Genomic DNA, 24859 nt, shown 5'->3' with positions numbered 1-24859 from the left:
TGCAACAAGGCACAAGTGTTCCACATTTCTGTCATTTGTCACACATTGCTATGGCCTGTGTCACACACTGGAAAAACTGTAAAGGTTGAGAAGTTTGGTTATGGTCTTGAATGAATGCAGAGCAGGCAGTCTCTTCACTAAAAGGGATTTTGACATACTGGAGAAAGATGCTGCTCAGTGGGAAAACCTAACCAGAATGAATCAACTGCATACACAAAGGTGGGGATGAAAGATTCTAGGAAAGGACATTTGAGTTGTTATGGATCATAAATAGTGGGAAACAGCACAGTCACAGAAAAGGCACAACACGTGCTGTGCTGCATCAGTAAGACTCCCCTGCAAGACTCAAGACTACTCTTTGAATAAGGGGGATATAGACAAACCAGGGAGACCCCAGAGGACAGCAACAATCACCTTAAACATGAGCATGAACATGTAAACACATGAAGAAGTTAATAACTTCAAGATCAGAAATGCTTCAACTGGGCAACAAATTATATGCATTAAAACTTTAGATCATTATTCTGGCTTTAGCAGTGTAATAATGTAACGCTACCGCTGCAACAGATCATTGCGTGCCAAACTCTGATTTTGCCAGGATACGGAGTTTCCCTACTGATGTCAGACCTATGCTGTCTGGATTTTCCCTTTCAGAGTTCAGATTCAATGCAGCTCAGGACATGGGAGAGGCTAGCCCTCCAGCAGGCCATCCCTTTTCATTTTCAAGGAAGGTTGTTCAGACAGACAACCTGTTCCCTGCTTCTTCTGGTAGAAGGATATTAATTAAATGAGCCTTGAGTCAATTGCCCTCTTTAACCTTTAAACTCTTACGTTAAGAGCACTAACACTAGACAATACATAAAAGGAATTTAGTTTTTAGGTTGTGCTTATAATGAAAGCGTGGCTCAGTTTTTAGCGAAGATCATCAGTCTGCTTGGGGCAGCTGATAAAACCATTTGGTTGGCTCAGATCTACTTTACAGACTCAGCAGAGGGAGGGTTGTTAAATTTTGTGAATATGACCTTCTGTGCAACACAGGACATGCAGCTCTTGATATGGTAGAGGAATTAGCGAGGAGAGAAAAAGATCCCAGTGCTGTGTTTGGCAAAATGTTCTGTTTGGATCATGGTGTGTGTGTGTATGTACATGTGCATATGAACATGTGAAATTTTGTGTGGAGATGAGGGGGAAGCAATATTCACAATTCATCAGCTTAGTGTCATTTGGAGGATGCTGGATGTTTATTGCTGGGGATAGAATAGTAATTTCCTGTGGGAAAAGACTATTAGTGGAGTAATTCCAGAAAGTTTCAAAAATTACACTACGTGTTTCTGAAACATTCTAGAGGTTTTTAGACATTTGTAACATTATCCAGATCTTCCATCAATAACATGTATGGGCCTGTTTACATTTTATTCAGCCAAACTGGAGACTCTGTAGAACAAGACAGTTATTTAAAGAAAAAGTCATCCAGAAATCTGGCCTGAAGATCTTGCCATAAAATAAAATAAATTAAAATACGTCTTACTGTAACTAAAAAAAAAAAAAAGTTCCACTAAAATCCAGATTCCTGAAGATGCCAAGGTTTGAAGCCTGTGTTCTCAATAAATGGTTATACAGTCTGTCTTGCCAATCCTAAGTGCTCAAAAATCATCAAACTGGCATGAAAATGAAAACCTCTCTTAAAATGACACATCAGTATTTGGCCGCTGGATTTTTCAACTTAGTTGCCCAGATTTTCAAGCTTATTTTTGCAATCACCATGATTAGAAATTAATGAAAAAATAAAACTGCAGAGGAAAGAAGTACAGATTTTCAAGTAGTATCAGGACTGAATGGGCTAATACTTTGTCAAGGAAGCTCTGAGTATTAAGAGTCTTGTGGTAACAGCCAAAGTGTTGGCCCCTGCAGAATGGCCGGTGTCCGTATCTGGGTGGATTTTACAAGCCACTCTCCATTGCTTATCTTTTAAGTGCTGCACTGGTGGAATATATCACTTGGCTACAAATGACTCCTAAGACCTTGTTCTGACCACCTGAGTTCTGTAATAAACTTTTTATTACAAAGCAGATATTGCCAAAGAACAGCTATTTTAATTAATGTTTGCAGATCTTTAGTTAATAGTCACTAGTATTTTTTGACAACAGCTGACCAAATCAGGGCCATGATCCAACTGACAGCTCACACCATCTACACTGGTTGAATTCACAAAAGCAGGAGCTTTTATTGCCCGCCTAGGTAAATAATGGCAGAACAGATGCTGTGGGGACAATGTGCTACTGCAGCAACAGCTATGGCCCTTGTCACCTCCATTTTGCAGGCAGGAAAGCAATACTGGATTTAATTTTTTACTTGCTTGCCCTGAACAGGGAGAAGTTTAATGAAAAGCAGCAGACCAAGGCTCCACCTGCAGAATTTGTTTTTCAGGGGCAGTACAACCTTTCTCTAATGCCCAGGCAGATTTTCAGAGGGATTTAAATAATTAAGGTGGTTGACGACTAAGGAGATTTGCTAAAAGGGCCTAACTCCCCCCACCCCTAGAGTAAAATGCATGCATTCTTCCTTCCCTGACTCCATCTCATACAGCTTTTAGGGGGAAAAAGAGAGAGGAGAGAGAACACACTTGTCATGTATTGGCCACAATTCCTTCTGTATGGGATGATTTCTACAACTTAATCTGCTACCTGTGGGTTCCAGCAATTTGCCACAGAAGCAGCATCCATCAGCAATAGGTGAGCATGTATCTTCCACAGCTTTTAATGTCAGCCTCAGTGCCATTCTCTTAGTGCCTTTCATTGCTCTGTGTGTGTGCGTGTGTGTGTGTGTGTGTGTGTGTGTGTAGGAGGGTTGGGTGTGAATTTGTCCCAGAGAAGGGGATTTCACACCCTGGTTATAGAGAGGTTAATTTTCCATACTCCTCTGCCGGCCTTGCTGTGGGTCTGGAGTAAGTGCAATATGTAAACTTGCATTATCAAAGAAGGAGATAGTTGTAATCCTGACTATTTCCAGGTGGGTAACACAAAGCAGACCAAAGCCTGTGCTGTGAGGGATTTTGCTCCTGTCTGCTTACGCAAAGTCTGCCCTGATGTCGTCCTTATCCAAGGTGGGGGGGTGAACATGTTTTGAGCTTAGAGATGTGTCTGGTGGTAGAGAGTGAGGCAGAAGGAAGGAGGGACACAGTGGTCTTGGCACGGAGCACTTCTCACATTACACAGCATTAACTAAGGGCTGCCACACAAAATGAGCCAGCAGCTGCGCCTTTGTTTTTGTAGGGATTTTGCGTACAATTAAGAGCCTGAAGCAGCAGGCACTGCTGACTGAGCCAGGCTGTTGCGGCCATGGGACAGCCTTCCGCTCTCTCTTCACACGTGCCCATAAGGAGTAGTCACAAACTCAGCCCTGAGCTGGGCTGTGTAAGGGACATCCAGCCTGCTTGGGCAGTGGTTTGCTGTTGGCCAGACACTGGGATCAGTGCGTGCTGCTTCTGCTGAGGCTCAAACCTGCAGCTTTCTGTCCTGCATCTCCAAATCCCTCTACTGGCCTTTGGTCCAAAGCAAAACCCTTTCAGAGCTGCTATATGTCAATTACTGCTCCTTACACTTTCCCTTAAATGTTTATACTGAATTTCTTAATTCCCAGCACCACAACAAGATGTGCAAATACCCGTTTTACTCATTACTTCTTGTTTAGTGGTCTACTGGCTGTAGAGGGGCAGGCAGCACCTGGATGTCACAAAAGCCTGCCTGTACAATCCCTTCTGGAACAAATGTGAACCAGCACAGTTGATTTCAGATCACAGTACCTTGCAGCCTCTGGACAAGGTATGTTTGTCCCAGTACTAGGTCCTCCCAAAGCTGTTATCTGTCAGATCACAGCCTCCCAAAGAGCTATTCAAAGGCAGGGAGCTGTTTGAGTGTGTTTGAGTGTGAGGTGTTGGCTGTGTAAGCAGCAGCTCTGGTAAACCACTGCCACTCCAGCAGCAGGAGCTGGGGAAAGCTAGTGTCAACAGAGAAGACCAGACCCAGGAGCCTTAGATTCAGCCCCTTGTCCTGCAGCATGAGTTCAGTCATGCTGCTTTCGCCTTCAGCCCTTCATCTGCCTTGGCTCTGCAGTACGACACCTTAAAGGAAGGGCTCTGCCTTTTATCTCAGTTTGTTGCCATAGCAGACCTTAAGGCATGCCATATAATGCTAGTAATAATAAACATGCATTAGCCAGCTATTAACAGGATCTGAAATGTTATGCTGACCTACAGCAGAAGCCCAAAGGAGCCACATCTATATGCATCATTTCCAGTTCTGGTCCTGCTGAGGTCTGTCTTTTTTGCAGTTTTCAAAAAGCATACAGCTATAGCCAGAGCAGAGGGAAGAGCTGCCTCACCCTGGTGGGTGTAATGTCCGAGTCCCCCAGGGCTGAATTTCACCTTCAGCAGTGTCCTTCAGCACTTTGGGAGAGCTTGCACCCACCAATCACAAGACTGGGAAGGAGATTATCCTTCACCAGGATGTAAGTACAATTTAACCCTTGTTTCTTACTCATCCCTATTAACTGAGCTGTGCAGAGGCTGTTACATCTATTCTAGTTCATCCAGCAGGCATTGATGGGATCCAAGCATTCTCTCTCTCCCAATCAGACAGGCAGACCAGCATGACTTGGCACATTTTGGAAAAGCCCAAGAAACACGCTGCAATTAGTTGGCCACATCCACAATGCCGAAAGGGTGAACACGAATAGATGCTGTCAAGCCAATCTTGAGAAAACAGACTGTGTTGCCCATGTTGCACATCTCAGTGTGTCCCTCGAAACAGCACTGCTGTGCTTGTGAAGTGGGCTCAGTTCAGCCCCCCCATTCAGGTGAAGTTCAGTCACTGTGAGAGCACATATACCACTTGTGGTACCTAAGCAGCTCGGTTAGTACATAGCTTGGAAAAGCCCTCCCCTGGGCAACTACTGCACCATGCAATACTTGCTTGTGACAATCCAGGCCCTGATGGGATTTCACCACTGTTCCCTATCGCCACGTGCTCCTGAGCTTGCAAGAGCTCTGTTCATTAGTGCCAGCGAGATCCTGTACTGCAGGAATGACAAAGCAGGAGTTATGCGGACAAATGCATTTTATGAGAAGCAATTATGGAGCTGAGCGGATCTGTGTGAGAGGCACTGAGCAAAACATTACTAGGAAAGGTCTGCTATAACTGTCGTTTTGAGAGAAACGGTATGGCTTTGGCCCCTGCCAAATGGTTTAATTTTCCCTAAAATTGGCAACACACTGGGAAGGGGAGTGGGAGGCTGTACGAGAATGCTCATGTACTAGAGAGATCTCTGTCTATCTCTGGAGATTTATGCAACTCTACAGCTTGTTCTCTGTTAATGTCTTATACTCCTGAAAAGCCCTTTTCGGTTAGAATAAATGATGGCCTCCCCCACCACGGCAAGAAGAGATTGTTGTATAGCTCTCCAAAACGACCTGACTGAACTGCACCACGAAAGATGAAACAGCATGGCATTTCTTTTGAAGCAAAAATAAAACTAGTTATCCTCCGCGTATATGGTCTTTCATTTAGCGGAAGAAAGAGAGATGAATAATAGATGGTCCCCTGGAAATATTGTTCCACCAGCTCTTAGTTGGAATCAGGCAATGCTAATACACTAAGAGCATTCAAGATTATTCTATTTTATCTCCATAACAATATAGTAATTTTAGCCCAGTGAGAAGCAATTGCAACTTCCCCTTTTCCCCCATAAAGACCTTGAATCTGTAAGCGAAAGGAGGTCTTAGCCATGTCCCAAGGCAATAGATAAAGAGCCTTTAGCTTTCCTGTCATTCTCTAGAAGTGTCAGATAACCAGGACATGATATAAGGCATTGTGATTAGGAAACAATATACCACCGAAAGGCTTCAGGATGCAACGGGGACCTCTTAAAAAAACGTGCCTTGGAAATACAAAGTAGATGACGGTAGTTGAAAGACAGTTAATCATGAGTATCAGTGACAGCACAGGACAATAAACCTTGTTTACTACAGATGTTTTGGAGTTTGCATTGTCAAATCTCTAAGGAAGGGTGAAAGGACAGGGCCATACCATAGAAGGCCATCACCCACAACATCCTGAATTCATGTTTCTCAGTTATTTTCCAGCTATTAAGATTTAATACCTGTAAAAATCCACACCAGTCCCAGAGATCATCCCAACAAAGTAAATGAAAACAGGTGCTTGAATGTTCCAGACTGTTTGGTAAAAGCTTAGCAGTCAGGCCTAAAACTACAGCTTCATTAAACAGTCACTAACTCAGAGATGCACCACACTGTAGAAGTAGCTATGAAAAAATAGGTATATTTTCTCCTTGCTGATTTTGACACTTAAGATGGATTAGCCCACTGCCATAACCACCATTTCATGTGAAATGTTAAAAATAGTCCACAGTGTGTTTCCCTTCTGCCCAATTTGAATGCGAAACAGATATGTTGCGCAGCAGAGCATCACTTTGGCTGCTGGTAGCTTGTAAGCCAAATGGTCCTTTATTGCTTGGTGTCTAAAAGGTGCACAGCATTTTGCCTCATGCCTTGCGGACTGCAACACTTCACAAAATACACAACTTTGCCCAATAATAGAAGATATTGAGAAGTGTCAGAGCTGCTGCCCCCCTGCCTTACAGTCAATGACCCCTCTTGCATTTACCTAAAAGTGCTTGGTATGCAGGATAGATACAGGTTGTGACCCGAGAAGGTGCAGAGACCAGGAAAACATGTAAAAAGTGAACAGAAGCAACACATCCTGACCCAGAGAATTTGACTATGTTGGCATGGTCAGACTCCAAAGAGGGATTAGGACCTCATCACAGCCAGTGGTTCTGGACAACAGCCAACCAAGTGTACAGCCCTGTACAGGTACCCTAGCACCAGTTTTCACCTAAGGGGCAGTATGTCATTTGCTGTTCAAGCATATCCAGGTTGCCATGTGAATCCACCATTCATCACTAGCAAGGTCTGCTCTGGAAGATAACAGCAAAGGGGTGCTACGAATGAGATGCTGTGCAGCGCACAGGGGATGGGAATATGGGAGCAGCACTCCTTAGGGACAGGTCATGGACCAGCAGCACTCTTGGTGCACCCCTCTGAACTACATGTTTCACTCCAGCTCTGTGCAAATCTCCATTCTGGCTGTGAGAAGCCTCGTGCCAGCCACAGTGTTTATAAGTGGGAAGCTACACTGATCATGCAGGGACACTCAGAGACTGAACCCTAAGGCTGAGCCCTTGGAGATAAGACGAGTGGAAAAGATGCTTGCCTGTTCATTTGCACATCCATTCCCTGAGAGCCAAGAACCACAGTCTCACCTTGGTGGTATGTTGGCTTCATATAGTTAGTAAGGCCAGGTTCTTCTTTGCCCAGCAGACTGCTGGAGAAGAGCATCACAGAGCAAGGGAAAGCATAGTGTGGTCTACCAGCTAGAGCCATGCCAAAATCCCTTAACTGCTCTACCATTACTGATGTCGGGCCAGTAGAGCAGAGGGCCTGGACTGCCAGGCAGCACAGGGCTGCTGCCTTCTGGATATTGTGCTATTGTCCCCAAAAAGGGGTAGGATCCCTCTCTGTTGCAGCACACAAGGACCACGCAGAGGCTCTTGCCCCTGCAGCAGGGTGTTCCACTTTGCTTCCAGTAATCTCCCTGCAGTTTCAAACTAAGCACTTTCCAGAAGATTTGTTTCATTTTAAAGTGAGATTTAAAGTATTGTCATGGTGTCCTGCCCTCACTGTGAAGAAGCAGAATAATTTGGGCCGTGGCTGAAAACATGTTTGAGTCTTCTGTAAATGGCATCCTAGCAGAGCTGAATTCAGATATAAAGAGGATACAGCTCCTTGAAGTGTCCCAACAACTGGTCATATGCTGAATTTGCTATAGGAGGTATCATCACATGCAAACCTTAATTTGTCCTCCCTCCCCGGATACAAGTCTGGCAGTGATCCAATCCCATGCATTTGTGCTCTGTACCAAGCTGTCTATCTGAAACAAACCCTGTATTAACGTTGGCATTTTCCACTCTGAAGCAATGGCATTAACCTATTCAAGAGCTGATTTCATGCAGGACACTGGGAATAAAGCACATCTAATGTAATCAATCTTGCATTTCTAGCTGAGGCAGTGCTTAGGTTGCTTTTTGCTAACAGCAGCAGCTATACAGAACTGGTATGTATAGTATCCCTGCTGCAGAGAAAGGCAAACTGGCAGGAGAAGAAAGGATTGTTCCTGGCATCATTTCTCCACCTACACAGCAGAAGGCAGAGCTGTTTCAAGCCAAGCAATTATCCTCAATTTATTACAGTAATGACAATAGTGAAGGGCAAAGCTAAAAAATCTTTCTGGACAGGGCTGACCAGCAAGGAGGGGGGTTTGTGCCAAGGAGACTGCACTCAGACCAATGAGTCCCCTATGGGTGTTCAGAGAGTGCTTATGTCCCTTGTTCTTCTACTTAAAGGGTCAAGTGAGCTGGAGCCATCCCTGCACTGTGTACCCATCAGATGTCTGCACCCTCCGTGAGCAGCACCGTGGGGACTGCCCTCCCTCCTGGCCGCAGGGCGGCAGACCCTTCACAGCTCCTCTTCCTCCCCACCGTTTAGCTCCTCCATCTGGCAGAGCACAGGCTCCTTCCTCTCCCAGCCCAAGCAGGAGAGCCATGTGGTGACTGCTGCCCGGGGAGAAATTCCCTGGCCAGAGACACCGGAGGTGGTGGTGCCAAGGTCATTCCTGCAACCCTCCTTTATGCAAGTCCAGGCTGCTGAATTTAATGGGGCTCATTGAGTTGCTGAGGAACTGAGGTCTGGACCCACACTCCTCACTAGACAGTGACAAAATTGCCATGGGACCAGTGTTCAGAATGACCAGCTGATTTTGCACGAAAGTTGAAACTAGCAAAGATTTGGAAAGAAGCAATCAATCTCTACTAAAACCAACCAAACAACAGAAAACAAAACCAGAAACAGAAACAGAAACAGAAAACAGAAATAAACACAAACAAGCAAACAGGCCCTGCAGCTGGTTGAGGTTCAGCCAAAGGGTGAACAACAAGTCTTTGACATTCAAAGCTCTCAACTTTGGGAAATGTGATCCCCAGACTTCGGCTAAATTGTTAATTGTCAAATGTCAATGAAGTGCAACGTTGCTTTTTTTTTTTTTTTTTTCTGAAGGAAGCTCTTAGCTAACAGTCTATTACATACAATGAAGCAATGACAGAAAAACAGCCTAACTTGAAATGTCTGGATCTGATTTAATTTATATTTATTTCATTAATTTTTAGTGATAAATGACAGAAAGGAATGTCTTTGAACAGTGAAGTCTTATTGTCTTTCCCATATATTCTAAAAAATATTTCTTATCACAAACTAAACCCCCACACCTCTGGACTTGAAGGATCCTGGAATGATTTTTGTTTTATTGTATCTTTACACAACCAAACATACTACTCTCTGTTTGTGACTTTTCTCCCCATTCTTCCTCGACTTTCATTAGTACGTGCTACCCTTTAAAGTAAATCAGCATGCTTATTTTTAGATTTTTTTGTGTCTTATGTCTTTGTTTTCATATATATTTCAGTTTCCACAAAACCATGTTTGTGGACAGTGTTTTCTCCTGCTAGGTCTTCAGGAGATAGTGTGTATCAATTTCTGAGATGGTATAAAGAACATAGAGCAAACGTAATGACTTGAAAAAATCAGGGAACACCTGGGTTGCTGTATTTGCTGGCGTGTCCCCTCCAGGCTGCTAAGAAGTGCCCAGCCCACAGTCTGCCCAAAGAGGTACCTGCCCCTGGGCTGCACATCTGGAATTGGGCTGCTATCGGGATGCTGGGTCCTTCTCAGACTACCAGGCAATCTATTGGGAGAGGAAGATGGTGGGAGTGGAGGAGAAAGCTTTTGACCAAGTGCCTTGTGGTGAGAAGGGTCCACTCATCCTGGAGGAGTTTCCTTATGTCAGCAGAGAAAGGAGAGGAATCCAGAAACTTCTTTCTGCCACTGACTTTTTCAACCAAGAAACATTCTTCCCTCACCTGATGACTAGTTTTGGAGTAGTTTTGCATCTTTTTTTTTAATCTTTTTTTTTCTGTTTTTTTTTTTTTTTTTTTCTGAAGGAAGCTCTTAGCTAACAGTCTATTACATACAATGAAGCAATGACAGAAAAACAGCCTAACTTGAAATGTCTGGATCTGATTTAATTTATATTTATTTCATTAATTTTTAGTGATAAATGACAGAAAGGAATGTCTTTGAACAGTGAAGTCTTATTGTCTTTCCCATATATTCTAAAAAATATTTCTTATCACAAACTAAACCCCCACACCTCTGGACTTGAAGGATCCTGGAATGATTTTTGTTTTATTGTATCTTTACACAACCAAACATACTACTCTCTGTTTGTGACTTTTCTCCCCATTCTTCCTCGACTTTCATTAGTACGTGCTACCCTTTAAAGAGAGGATAGCTGCCTCTCAGGCTGTGAGACTTCATTCTTGGTGCTTCCCCCGCTTTCCTCTGTGATAACAGGTAAATCGCAGATGCCTCGTAAGAGGAGCTGTTGGCACTCAGAGACTGTGAATTCACCCAAGCAAGACAAAACATTTGTAAACTGTCACCTATGATGCTATTACTCATGCTCTGCAAAACAGGGCTGGTAAGTATACTTCCTTAGTTCTCTCCCAGGCTTGGAATGGATATGAGCGCAGGCTGCTGTCAAAACGTGTGTCAGGGGGTGTTAGTGGAAGTTCACTCCATTACGGTTCTCTTTGTCTCAGGCCATGCAAACTGGGGTCCTAGATGGTTCTGCAGCAGGTTTCACCAATGTCAGCAGTGACAGTGCAAACCCCACAGCACCAGTGTTACGGCAATGCAGGCTAACACCGCAAACAAAATTGCTGTTATGTGGGCAGCAACATCCTTCTCCACTTGCAGGTCTGGATATGCCCACACCCATCCCCCTGTCACTTTCGAAGGAGAAGGTGAAGTGCCCTCCACAGCACAGCTTTGTGCTGAACAAACCTGAAACCTGAACCACCTCCCCACAATCTCAGTGCTGTTCAGCATGCAGCCCAAAGGGCTGGCACGCACCTCAGTGACATTTCAATCACAGTCGCCATCTCCCCTTCAGACTGCAGCCCATTAGCTGCTAAACTGGCTACTTCCCGGCGCTCAGCTGAGGGAAGCACTTTGTTGGGAGTATAATCAATCTTACCACAAAACTCTGGCTGGTACTCTCTCAGGTGATTAAACAGTCACATGGGAGAAAAATGACACAATTCAAGCGTTGCTCTTAACCGAGCTAGGACATGAAAAATGAAAAGTGTCACTATATTACTTAGACTCCCTTACATCATCACCCCCAGAAAGGAGCCATGAAATGCAGCCCCTCTGTGATGGACTTATGCATAATTCAAAACACAAGCTGCCTTCAAGAGCAGATCTCTGGGTCCAAGTCTGCTGAGAATGCCAAGCAGCATGAAGGCTTCTCAAGCAATGAAAAGGGCAGATCACTAACAGTGCGAGAAAATGAAGAACACGAAAGACTGAGGTTGAGATCACACATGGGAAGTCACAAATTGACAACTTTAAAAGCTCTGTTAGCAAGTGAACATCCCCAGAAGCTCTCATAGTTTTACAGATACCTCTAGGTTTGTGGTCCTTCTGCTACGTAGTCTTCTTACGCTTTATGAATGTTCACCATATGGGCTGCCCACAAGAATGAAACATAATGCTCTTTAAATTAGCAGAATTTAAAGCAGAATTAGATTTCAAATGGTCATTCCAAGATTTCAGATGATCATTCCAAGGTTTCTTCTATTTTTACATGTAAGCACAGAGAGACAAAGTTGCAACTGGAAACGCAGAGAACATTTTCAATCCTGAACTCACCACAAGGTATAACAAAGGCCAGGGTAGCTGGACTGCCTGTTGTTTTTCAGTGAAAATTAGAGTCATCATGTAGGAGCGAGTTGTTTCAAGTAATTATTGTAAACATGAAGAAACCTACATTCACCCAAAGTCACTAGAGGGTGGGGTTTGAATTTGCTAAAGCTTTTCTCTTAATAAGATCGGAATATGAATTACCTTGGCATAGCAAGTTTCTGTGGTACAGTCACTGACATTACTAGTTGGGACACGTATTCTTCCCATGAGGTTGGTGGAGGTCAGTTAACCCTCAAAGTAAAAATCCCAGCAGTTGAACTGGCTATTCTTAAAAAAAACCCTGTGGTTAATTTCTATCTTGAATAATCTATTTTCAGCTCACTCTAGTATGAGATTGACAGATCTGAACACTTCAACTTTTCTCTTATATGACCTGTTGTTACACAGAAGTTATGGTCAAGTTATTTGTCTGATTTTTCTGTATTGACTGACATTTTTAAGTCTTCTTCCAGAGGGGCAGTATTTACATGACTTGGACAACATTAGCAAACTCTGTTTTTTAAAACTTTTGTCCACGTTTTTGGTAAGTCATAATTTTGGATTAATTATCAGGAACATTTTGTCATTATGCCATCATCATTTGTAAAACAGAGCAATGTATGAAAATTAATATATGAATGAAATGTAAGTTAACATCAGACAGTAGCGCTGCTATACCCATTTGTTAAAATCAATGTATATTAGCATCCTGAAAGTATCAGTAACAACCTTAAGAATACATTACAGAAAATGTGCAAAAGCAAAAGCAGAGCATAACCGCATTCTACCCTGCAGCTTGAAGAACCTGATAGATATCTGTTAGGGGCAAGTCAATTTAGATACCAAATTCTTCTCTGAATGCTAGCATATTGACATGCTGTGTTCATTGGATCTCAGTCCTGTTTGGGAAATGTCAGAATATTTTTCTATTTTCTTTGTCTTCAGCCCTCTCCCCTGATAGCTTCTGCCCAGCTAAGTGGCTTGAGGGAACTGATACTTCCTCTGATTCACAGCTAGTAAATAAGCTTTCTGGGCTAGTAACAGTTATCTGAATACACTTACAGAACATGTCTTTTCAATCCTTCGTCCAAATTTGGAGAAAGAAAAACTCCAAACAACAAACAATCAATTAGAAACAATTAGGAAAATTACAGGGTTGTTTGAAAAGCTACTTATCTGAGAGATCTCCATTAATCTCATGGTGAGATTGTGGTGAATTCAAATGCTTGCTGCTAGCAAGCAATAGAGAGATTGCTAACCATGTTCTTGAACCTTCACATGTTCAAGACCCAGTGCATTTGTTGGCTTTACTGGACAGACACAATTTTTTAAAGCAAAAAGAGAATTTTGAGGTATCTTTCTGTTAAATCACTTTGAAGAAAAGACTTTGTGTGCTAATGTATTTATTGGATTTTTGATCCTGAAACACAGCCTTTCTGTGCTTACAAACAGAATACATACACAGCTGAGCATCCTGAAAATCATATAGTTGAAGAAGTTTGCAAAAATTTTTACCAATTACCTCCAATATCTTTTAATGCTATCACTAAAACAACACCTAAAAAGATTGGGTGGGATGAATAACCTCCATGAGGCAATTGCTGGAGTACACCAAGGGCTTTTGAACAAAGAGACAGGAGGGAATTCAATGACAGAGAGAAACTTTGCAGTGTTTGCAGCAGCGCCAGAGCAGAGTGGCTCCAGCCCTCTGGGAGGCTGGGGAAAGCAGGCTGCAAGGGTCACTTTCTTGGATCTCTGTGTCTGTGAGGAGCCCGTACTCAGCATGGCTGGATGGCAAAAGGATCTGCACTGCAGATGTCACCATAGAAATGCAGCATGGCCAAAGAATGGATGATTGCATTCATAGTCCAGCTCCTCAGCAGTGAAAATGGTTGCTTTGGGATCTCCTGCAAGTCTCAGGCAGACTGCAGGTACCTGTGGAATAGGGGATCAGACTGCTCCTGCTTTCTTCCTGTCAATAAAGGATCAGACCTCCCCTGCTGTCTTGTGCTTTGCAGATATAGCCACTTCTTCCCAGCTTCCTGGAAACCTTCCTGGCTACTTAATAATGTTCCTCTCTTGCAAGTATGAGTTCAAGCCTCTCCAAGCTCTTGTACCAACACAGCAGGAAGCCTTTTGTCATCCCTCTTATCCTGTGCTCTTTAATTCCTAAAACCCTAGCAGCACACTCATCAGTTTGTTCCCTGATCAGCTCAGACTAGATACAGCAATGATTATTCTTCTGTTCCCCTACAGTTTTCTCTCTCGCCCTGACACACTTAATTTCCCTTGCTAAGGCAGTGTTACCTTCATACAGTTAACTGTCCTGCTAAGCACAATTACAGCCCAAGAAAAGCTATCTTGAAAATAAAAAATGTCTAGAAAATCCCAGCTATTGAGACATTATTAGCCGTTGTGACTTTTTGGATATAATTATGCTCCTTAATTCCCATGTCCCGTGATCACAAAAGATGCTTGGGCATCATGCAGCCCTAACAGGCTGAGTCCATGCACCAGGACCCACTGTAGGACAGAAATGCAAAAGAATCCATCACATAAGCAAAGTGTCTTTAAGCTGGGTAGAGTGGAGTGATGCACAAACACCAAAATCCTTCCCTCCCTCAAATCCGTGTTCTAGGGCCATTTCTGCTTTTCCAAAAGGGGGAAAAAGACCCCAAACTGATGCAATGGTCCTTGGGCCAACAATGGAGAAAGTGTCAGCAGGGCAGAGAGGGAGAAATACTTGAAAACAAGAAGAGAAGCGAAGCAAATAGAGGAGCCTGCACAGTTAAAACTATTGAGCCAACGTCCTGTTCACCCAAGAAGCCTTGCTGAGGGCATCTTTCAGAGCAGAACAGAACCAGCTAGGGAATGAGAGAGAAACTCCTCCTAAAACACACACAGCATTGCCAAGGCCAGGTGATATTTGTCTTTTCTTGCCTCGACTGGCCCTTGGGATTGTTATTCCACCCCAGTAAGAAGCAGCATGCAACCTTGGGGGTCAAGAAGCAGGGCAGTGAGGGCCCTTGTTTGTGTGAGATACAGGTCTTCTGCTCTGACTAGACATTACTACTGATTTACTGCTTAAAATATTAAACAAACACTAGTGCTACTTTATGCATCTGGAGTGCTTCTGAACAATGACCAAGACACTGAACAGATTTTGTTGTCCTTCGTTGGGATTTTGGGCTAGCCCATGTGTAAGTATCATATCAAAATTATAGCTCTATTTATCTGAAAACTAAGAAAGCGTGAAGGGGGATGAAATAATTCAAGGACTGAAAACAATTCTCCATGGGGAGAATTATGGAGCTCAGCCTGCCTATCCTGTCAAAAAGGCTTATCCAAAGCTGAGCTGATTATAGTGTATATGCACCTTTGTGAGGGGAAAATACATGGCATGGAAGAGCTTTTTAATTTAGGAAAGAAAGGTGTAAATGAATGAATGGCTGGAATACAAACACATATTTTCAAAGTCAAAGCAGCTGATTCTGTTTAAAAGAGAAGCTGGAATAAGTGAAAAGGCAGACACTATCTTGCTCTCAGTCTTCACATCACAACCGGTGGGGGTCTGGAAGAAACCTTAATCGGGAAGTTACTCTATGTCATGTATATCATGGACCAGCACATCCCAACACTCTGCTTGGCCTTACAGAGCTACAGACCTGAGAACCTTTACGCTAATGAAAATTCAGGCCATTTTGTTCCAGCTGAAAAACTAAATTAATTATCCAGATTAATTTAGCATAGCGAGAAGCATAATTCTCTCATCTTGAGATCCAGTTCCAGCAGCTTTACACTGGCTTCCAGTTACCACCTTAGAAGATTCAAGTCATCTTTTATGAGCTCAGAGTCTTTTTCTTTTTTTTTGCATAAGAGAAAGGCTTTTGAACGAGTTTGATACTCTTTTTTCTCTCCTTTGATCTGTCTAATCACATGAATTAATTGACTGTTAAAAATTGTAAAATTCAAATCTCTTTCAGGAATTCCATAGAAATACTGAACTGTGTCACGAATCATGCTTAAGATCATAGCTTCATATACTCCCCCCAGTGCCATGTGACTACCAACCCAGTATTGATTTCCTTTCATCTCAAAAACTGAAGTGATATTCATTGCCAAAATAAAAAGCTGTCTGAGTTATGAGAATGCACTGCCAGCAAGTTCCAGGATGAAACATAGATATAAAAAAGAAAAAAGTGGGGGAGGGGGTAGTGGAAGCATATGTGAAAAAAGCTGAATATACTCTGCAAGAAGATATATATTAAAATAAAGCTTTCATAATAAAACAATACATAAGCAAAAGTAATAGATGGGTGTCACAATGCCACTGATCTTGAGCATAGGTGGATGGAACCCTTGTTGCTGGTTTGTCTTAAAGCAGACGTGCGTGGTGCCCAGCCGTCACCCAGCAGATTGGTTCTTGCCCATTTTTCCCCAGCTAAAACCTTTCATTTTGTCTCCAGGGATCAAGGGTGTACTGGGAATGGGGGATGAAGGACAGGATGAGACAGGACAGGGTGTAAATAAGCAGGCATTCCATTGCCCCAAAATAACGCATAGGTATTTCTCCCTTGCTGCTTTCAGGAGCTCTAATTGCCAAACAACAGTCATGCTCAGGCTCTTGAGTTTAATGTGTACCTCCTACTGAGTCTGGTACTTCACATAACATTTTAAAGCGAAAGATCAAGATGTGATTCACAGCGCTCACTCTGCAGCAAACCGGGCTCCCTGCAGTATAACCGTAAGGGTAGCCAGCGTGCCTAGTATAAAGCTATCCACAGAAAGGCAGCACCTGCTCCTCTTCGTAGTCTGCCTGGGGAACAAGAGGGCAGAAGCCCTTAATAGGAGATCCTCTAAAACCGCCTACCAGTTTCTAAAAGTTACACACCATGACTCAGTCCTTCCTTGATTTCATGCGGCCTGAACATGACCTGAAGCACAAAGAGTCCTGTCTTTGCTTAACTTAGTACCTTGTAATAAAAAAAAAAAGACATCATGGGTCCAAACAGATCTCAGTTCCTCAAAGAAAACAATTATCCTCCCTCATACAGAGAAAGCCTTTTCTCCTAACACCGCCCCATCCCAGGTGAAGCAGGCTTTTTCATTTCAGAAGTCTTTCATCACCTGCCATGGCATCTTCTAGGGCTGTCTGCCCTTTCCTGGCAGACAGCCAGAGCAGTCTCTGCCCAGGTAATGTCTGCAGTAGATTGGCATCACATGTGCTCTCCCTGAAACAGCTGCCTCATTGCATTGCTATTGATTCCGAGTTGGATTTCTGCAGCAAATCTATTGCATTTCCATTAGCAAGACTGCAAATGATGAAAACGTTCATTTATATCATTCCAGCTCTGCATCACAATTAACCTTGTGGCTACTTAGCCTCCAGCAAGCCAAATTCTGCCTTCTCATCTGATGAGAAAGTTCCCCAAGTTTTCTCTGCGCCCAGAAGTCAAGTACGGCAAATCCGAGGTGGGCTGCTGTGTGCTGTGTGAGTTTATTTGCAGTGCATGAATGGGAAGTAAAACATTTCACTTAGAAGTACAATAGAGACTGAAGGAGGAAAATTTCAGTCCCCTGCAGTGGAAATCAAAACCCGGGTTTTCTTATGACATCAATTATTAACCAGTTTTGCTTAGAAATGTATGATGCAGTACAGTCCCAGATGTCACTTTTAACAAAGAAACAATGGCCATATACTCCATATACCTATTGCATTTTCTGTACTCATATATGCATATGTATATAAATGAGGAGGGAAACCATGCAGAAGTTCCATGTAGCATGAATACATTACTTATTCTCAGTGAGGTTTACAAAGTAAAATAAAGCTCTTAAAAATACAAGTGCAGACTACTATTTTGCACTGAGAAATTCAGACTACTACTACGAAAAAATACTTCAGGATATACTGCTTTTTATCCATCATGTTCTGTGCATGATGTATGGTGAATGAAAGAAAAAACATACCCATGAGGTAATTTTGAAAGCCACGAATATGGGGGGTGCTTGTCCAAGACAAAGAAATGCAGGACCAATCAATTCAGTCCTTTGCATGTTAAATAGAAGAACTGTTTCTATGCAAGCAAAGAATGTTAAAAAGCAGATGATAGAGATACAAAAAGAAACAAAGCAATAAATTTGTGTGAACAAACTCTGTGCTTGTTGATGGCATTTTAAAGACAGTGTGATTAGCTGGGCTGGGGAGGGGAAGTCTCAGCTATCACTCTAGCAGGCTTAATGGACCTGAACTCCCCCAAAATTGCTGCGTCTTCTGCATCTCCTCTCATTGGTCCCAACACCACTTTACTCTTAGTGTTCCTGTCACAAGTATATACGTCTGTAAGTCACCATGACCTTTGAGACAGCAGAGAAATAAGAGTTTCAGGGAAATACAGTCTGGATGGCTCAGTACAGTGGCACTTGCTGTTAATGGAGGCCCGGTTGTGTCTCCAGGGCCTACTGGGATCAGCATCTCTTTATTATGCTCTTGAGTTAGGCTCAGAACTTGTCTGATATCTTAACCATGATTAATTATAACTTCCCCGTGACAACGCATTGTTAATTCACGGGACACATCAAAGAAAAATCACGGCTTTCAAAACGAATCTTCATATTGTGTAGCAGACATTTAACTTAGAAACTGAACTGGAAGGTTAGTCTTCCTATATGCTCATTGAAGAAGAGAGTTACTCCTGTTAGAGTCATGCTGGGAATCGCCTGGTGGAAGTCTCTGCCTTCACGCTGAGCAGGAAGCTGAACCCTGCCTAGCTTCCTAATGTAGCACTTGAGTCAGGTGTCTGAAGCTAATCAACATCAATACCGTATCAGAAATGGAGTAGCATCTACTTTAAGGTGCTCTCCTCCTGTGTCTTCAAGCTTTGGGCAAAAAGAAATCTCCCTTGTGGCACTGCCATGCATAATAACAGTGAGCATAGCAAAGGCTGGTATATATCCTGTGCTGTATCATCCGCTCTCCTCTCCGGTGACTACAGTCCCCTGCAGCTCTCTGAGACATCCCTGACCTTGACACTTTCATAGTGCCAGGCATGGACTCAACCCCATGGTGTTGTGATGGAGGTTTGAACTGCAGAACATGGGTCAGAATTAGACTGTTTCAAGAAAAAGAACAAACAACATGTGAAGCTGCTATGAAGAAACCCTTGCTGTCCACAAATGGAAGACTTCAGCTGGGCTGCAGCACCCCATATAACTGGAGGGAAAGGCTCCCTCCTGCCTGCCATAGCGGTAAAATACAGACCTTCACAAATCACTGTGTATAGCAGAAAGGACATCAAATGCAGAGCTGAAAAATAACAAGCAGATGTGGAAGGGGCAGAAAGAAACTGCAAGGAGCATCTACAGTATGATACCAAAACAAGGGACAGGCTATGTTTCTTTTCATTTTTCCCATCCCTAGCTCTAAAGACAAAAGAAATTCAGCCGTTGTGCCTGGATAACGTTGGGGGGGAACTGAGACTATTTCCTAGGTAAACACCCACTCCCAGTCCTCAGAGGCACCCTTTTAAAAGTTTTCCCACCGAGGATGAGAAAGCAGCAGCTTTTGCTGGTGCTGGCCCAGCACCCTGAAGTGGCATCAGAAGTCAGAAACAGGAAAAGGGAGCAGTCCCAGCCGGGGTGGCTGACAGCAGTGCACAGCCCTTTCTCTGCTTTGACACATTTTCCAGGCGAAGGCCAGCACCAGTGAGGCAGGAGGGAGCCCTGCTTGCCCCTGAGGTGTGTGCACAGGTCTGGTGCTGCACCCACCCACCTCTGCGTGATATGGCCAGTACCATTTGGTGGGCACAGAGGTAGGGAGATAGAGACATGCCTGTTGGTAATCTGCTGGCCGCCTGTGTAGCATGAGGCATGCAGCTGGCCCATCAACACATGGCACCTGAGGTGGCCCGGGAAGCAAAAGTGTAAAGGACACAGGGGCAGTGCAGATGTGCTGCCAGGGAGGTGCATCCTCTAGACCTTGCTCTCTGCTGGGTCTTCTGCTCTGCTCACAGGGAAACCCACTCCAGCAAAGTCCTCGTGCTGTGGTCCATCTCCTGTCCTGCCTCTTGTGTGCCCTGGGGCACTTCAGCAAGTCAGGAGAGTTGCAATCTGAAAGCCAAGGGCTTGGGCATCTCTGTTTGGGGGCAGAGCCAAAACGCAAGGAGCACTGCACTCCTTTGGCAGAGCTGTCACCCAGGAAGGCAACACCACACGGACATTGGCAGGTGGTTTTGGGTGAAATCTGCTTAATTGGAAAGAGAAGGCAGCGTGAAGACCTGTAAAGAGGGGAGTGGTGGGTTTGCAGATGTATAGACGCAGTTATTACAGATACACAGTTTTTACAGTAAAGCTGCGTCTCTTCCAGCCTGAGTAAAGGCTGGAATTGTATTTAAAGGTGATGGTGTACGAAGAAGTACAATTTAGCTCCTGAACTATGTTAGCACTTTTACAATCTACATTTCTTCTTGGAGGGAGGGATATTGTCGGTTAGTGCATACGATTACATCCTGCTTGTAATGAAATCTTCTCCGGCGTAATTATGCTAAGAGCTTCCTAAATATGGGAATGCTTTAAAACATTCACCTTTCCTTTCTGTTTCAGCAAAGGAGAAATGATACCACAATATAAAAAGTAAACCAAACAGAAAGGAAGAGATTATTTCTGTATTGATAAAGGGCAACGTATAATAATAGGAGTGAGACCAGTCTTGAATCTAATGCACCAGACACAATTACTAGGATTGTCTCTCTTCTGCTTTCTCTCCCAGGCTCCAGGAGAAAGAAGAATCAATTAACTCTCTGCAGACTATGACCTTGAAGGATACAGCTTTAAGCAGAGTATGCTGAGTAAGACAGAAACAGAGGAGAAGATGAGAAAAGGATTTGGAAACTCATGGAAGGTCTTGGTTCAGGAACAATATATCAGCCACAGAATATGAGACGTGTCAGTTCTTTTTTATTTCTGCACTGGAAAAAAAAAAACCTATCAGCACAAAAGGGGCTTTCTGGAAACCAGTTACCTCACTCTGTCTGAAATGGAAAAAAAAGGACACTGAGAGGCAAAAGAAGGGACAATCCAATTTGCAGATGCTACTTTCCAGGCCATCTCCCTGAGAATTTTATAGCTGTCAAAGGCATTCATAAAAAAAAAAGTTATCACTGGTGCAGTCTGTCAACCTCTCCAACAAATCTTGCTCTACATAAAATACAATGATGTGTTTGAAATGCAGCTGTTTCAAAAACCCCAAGACAGTGCTTTTAGAGCTCTCCAAAAAGTTCTTTTCATGCCTTTTTGAATTCTTAGGCAGATATTCTGCAGTGTAGTTTTCCAGCTATATTTTCTCATTTTTCTTTGCAGGAAATTGCAGCTCCTTGCCATAGGCAGAATTATATGCCACAATTATAATAAATACTGTCTACACAACCTTCTCCCTCAGAGCAACCCAAACTTGACCTGATGCCAGTTCTCCTTCTCCTTTCAGCATGTATCTATCTGGAAGTCTGTGATGCCTTAAAACACATTTGTCTTAAAATATTAAGACAACAGTAAAAAACCCAACTCAACCAAACCGCCTAATTTCTGGACAACTGTTTATTTCCCAAATGTGAGCAGATCTGAATGCAGATAATATCTTTTTGTGAGTGGCTGATCCAAAGAATATCTTTCCTGCCCTCCCTTCATTTACTTCAGAGATGAAGTTAGCATGTTATTGATAAAGGCTTGCCTCATACACGGAAATTCAAGAGGATGAGGTTGTCCTGGCATAACTAGCTTTTGGTTGCTTCTCCCTCTTGCATGAAAGAGGCCATTTTGAGCTGATGGTGTACCCTGGTCACTTTATGACGTAAAAAGTGTTGTCATATCTTTAATATTACTTATAATATTTGCACTACAAAAAAAGATTTCCAGCATCAGCAGAAAAAAGAAATCACTTAGTACAGTTTTATATAACTGCAAAGGTGGTTAAGTGTGCCAATAATTCAAATAACGTCTAACCTACCACAAAGCCCCCTGTCATTTATCTGCACAGTAATATTTCCCTATTAGACTACTTCCATCAGACAAATTACTTTTAATCCAAAGGCAGGTTTCACCCATTATCTAAGCAAAAGGCAGCAGGGCTTCTGCAGGAAATACTTAAAATTTTCTGTCAGTGATTCTGGAACTGCTGTTCAGGACTCTCAGTTAAAAGGAGCTCCACTGAAATCACTGTAGCTATGCTTATTTTCACCAGCAAGGTGATTGGCCCAAAATGTTATATCTAATCCAGTTGCCACATAACTATACTGAGTACAGTCCTGGTGGGGCTAAACTTAGCAGCAAACCTCTGGTGACTTTACGGCTCCAGAGTGAGGTCCAGTATGTACCACCTACAAGGTGGCCATCCTGCGGCATGACAGGGAAGGCACAAGGGAGAATAAATTGGATGGGGTCCTGCTAAGCAATTTGTAAGGAATACAGTAGCTTATTCTGCTTATTCTGCAGCTTTGCAAAGGAAACCTCAGCCGTGTGATCTCAGTACAATGGCGCACTGCCTTCTCTTTTACTAGATTGGCACAATTTTACACAGCTCAGGAATTGCTGGCTTGATCTGCTTCAGATTTGATGGGTTTAAAATGATGAATGTCACTGAAATTACACTTCAGCAATGTAGCGTTTTTATCTTTTATGATCGCTACTGAAAAAATAATTCTCTGAATATTTTTTGCTTTAAGGATGAGCAAAGACTAATTTGGAAACTGACCCCTCCTGCATCAGCAAGAACACTTTCCTGAAATGTCCCACAGTAGTCAATGAGGCAAAGTCTGAGACATAGGTTCAACAAGAATCGGTTCCTAGAGGAGGGGAAAGATGCAGAGAAATGTGTGCTATGCTCTTAAGAGAAAAGGAAAGATCATAAGATAACTGCTAAATTAATAATTCCTAGTCTCTAACTGCTTCAAATACACTGTCGCTCTTTCCCACTGTTCTCCCTGAGTGTTTCAGGAGGATGACAGGGATGTTTGATAGCGACAGACTTCAGGAAGGAGGTAGCAGAAGTGCTCTGCAGGCAAGGCAAAGAAAATGAACACACATGTAAGATCCAGCACAGGACGCAAATCAAATTTATAAGAAAAATGTGCTGATAGACCATGTGGAATAGTGATGTGATAAATCCTTGAAATAAATCACATACTTCCCTACAAGTGAGAGAAAAGGATGGTACTGGCACTTTAAAAAAGTCCCAGATGAAGCCCTCTTCACTGCCATGCACACCTCAGAACTAAGTTCAGAGGCCCCTACGTGCTCTCCTCAGAATGTAACCCATGCTATACCCATCTTAGCACATGTAAGCTTTGCATGCCAATCACAAATCCTTGAGAATAGCTGCAGACCAGTTAAGTGCTTTTTTCTTTTCTTTTTTTTTTTTTTGTTGTGTGTGTATGTGTGTGGAAGGAAAAAACAAAGAAACAGATAGCTTCTACTTACAAAGTTTTGGAGCAGTTTGGAGATTGGTTTCTGTTGCTTGCGCCTGAGACGCTGTGGTAGGCTCCAGGGCAGGTGGTGAGAGCGAAGGTGCGGCAGAGGACAAAAACCCAACATCTAGGATGCGGTTATACAGAGAAGGCTGGAAGAACGGTTTGGAGGGCACAAGCGAGCTGTCACTTTGCACTGTCACTTCAGCCTTGCTCTTGGGACTAGGTACAGGGAAGGGTGAGGCATACACCTCCGAAGGCACCCAGGCAGACAGAGCTGTAGGATCCACAGCGCTCTTTGGGTCTTGTCCTATCCTCCCAGGGTCAAGGTGGGTAGGAGAGTCATACTCAAAAATCTTGTCCACAAAGACCCACTTGAGGCCAGCAATGCAGAGGCAAAGGCTGAGCAGGCAAGCCAGGATAGGAGCGATGCAGATCTTTTCAGAGTTGAGGCAGCCCTTCAGTCGCTCTGCCTCCAGGCAGACACAGCAGGTCGCGGCAAGGCCTGCTATCCCCTGGACCCTCCTGTCCTCTCTTTGGGTCCCCGGCATGTTCTCCTCAGCCGGGAGCCCGTTGAGGGACGCATCAGGGCTCAGCTGAGCCGAGGGGCTGGGAAAAGTGTCGGCAGCTACTTCAGACATGTTTAAGCATCAGCTCTCAAACAGCTCACCTCCAAAAGGCCTTAACTCTATCACAGTCCATTACTGTGAGACACAGACAAAAAGAGATGGTAGTAATAGTCACAGTGCTCTGCAAAAATCACAGAGTGGGAGTCAACAAAAGGTGCGAGCTCAGCAACATCATCCAAACTGGGAAAGGAGTAGCGCACAGGAAAAATGAGACCCCCCCCTCTTCGTCCCCCCACCCCTGCTCCCGAGCCCTCTGTTGCTCTCTCTGCCTCTCTGAAGCAAGAGCAGTTTTGCAATTACTGAGCTCCTGTTTGCTGGCCACTTTTATAATTCCTTAAACGCCTCTCAAGCAATTCCAGCTCTGCTGCAGGAGGGAAGAAACATCCCCCCAAAAGCAAGCACAACAAAACAAAACAGGGGGAAGGAGGGTGATGAGAGAAAGAAAACCACGAACACCGAACAAATTGACCGGATTAAGTGAACCAATAGCCCAGAGCGAAAGGCAAGATTCTCACCTTGAGCATCTGAGGCTGGTATCTGCTTAGACGAGGAAAACAATTGTCATGCGGTAGAAGGAGCAAAAGCAAAATCTGTAACAACAGCGGCAGCGGCAGAAGTGACAGTAGCAGCAGCATCCTGTCGTGTTACAGCGGCGGCTGAAAGAGGCTGAATCATTACAGAGCAGCAGGTGCTCTCTGTCTGAGCATCACTGCAAACAATATCATTACACAGAGGTTTGAAAGGAAGAGCGATGCCAAGACGGTGGTAACTCCCTTTCTCTCCCCTCCCTCTTTGTCCTTCTTGAGCGCTCATTCACTTTCCTCCTTCCCCCCCCACCC

At 43.6% G+C, this 24859-nt stretch overlaps 1 protein-coding gene across 6 annotated transcripts in view; it reads right to left on the bottom strand.

Annotated features, from left to right (window-relative positions):
• Positions 1-24859, bottom strand: part of NRG1 (neuregulin 1) — a 312373-nt gene that overhangs the window by 96270 nt on the left and 191244 nt on the right. For 4 of the 6 annotated variants that reach the window (XM_014958103.1, XM_014958104.1, XM_014958105.1 and 1 more), the window contains exons 1-2: positions 24536-24823; positions 23405-24095 (exon numbers count right to left, since the gene is read on the bottom strand). The exons of 1 other annotated variant lie outside the window; for it this stretch is intronic. In XM_014958103.1, coding sequence (XP_014813589.1) covers positions 23405-24032 — 628 coding nt within the window. In that variant the 5' untranslated portion in view covers positions 24033-24095; positions 24536-24823. Of the gene's footprint in view, positions 1-23404; positions 24824-24859 lie in introns of those variants that run through there. One more of the 6 variants, XM_014958106.1, reaches the window with a different exon arrangement.

Source organism: Calidris pugnax, unplaced genomic scaffold (genome assembly GCF_001431845.1).
Source record: "Calidris pugnax isolate Ruff unplaced genomic scaffold, ASM143184v1 scaffold317, whole genome shotgun sequence".
NCBI lineage: Eukaryota > Metazoa > Chordata > Aves > Charadriiformes > Scolopacidae > Calidris > Calidris pugnax.
Note: the sequence above shows the minus strand (reverse complement) of the source record. Positions and strands in the feature narration are given on the sequence as shown.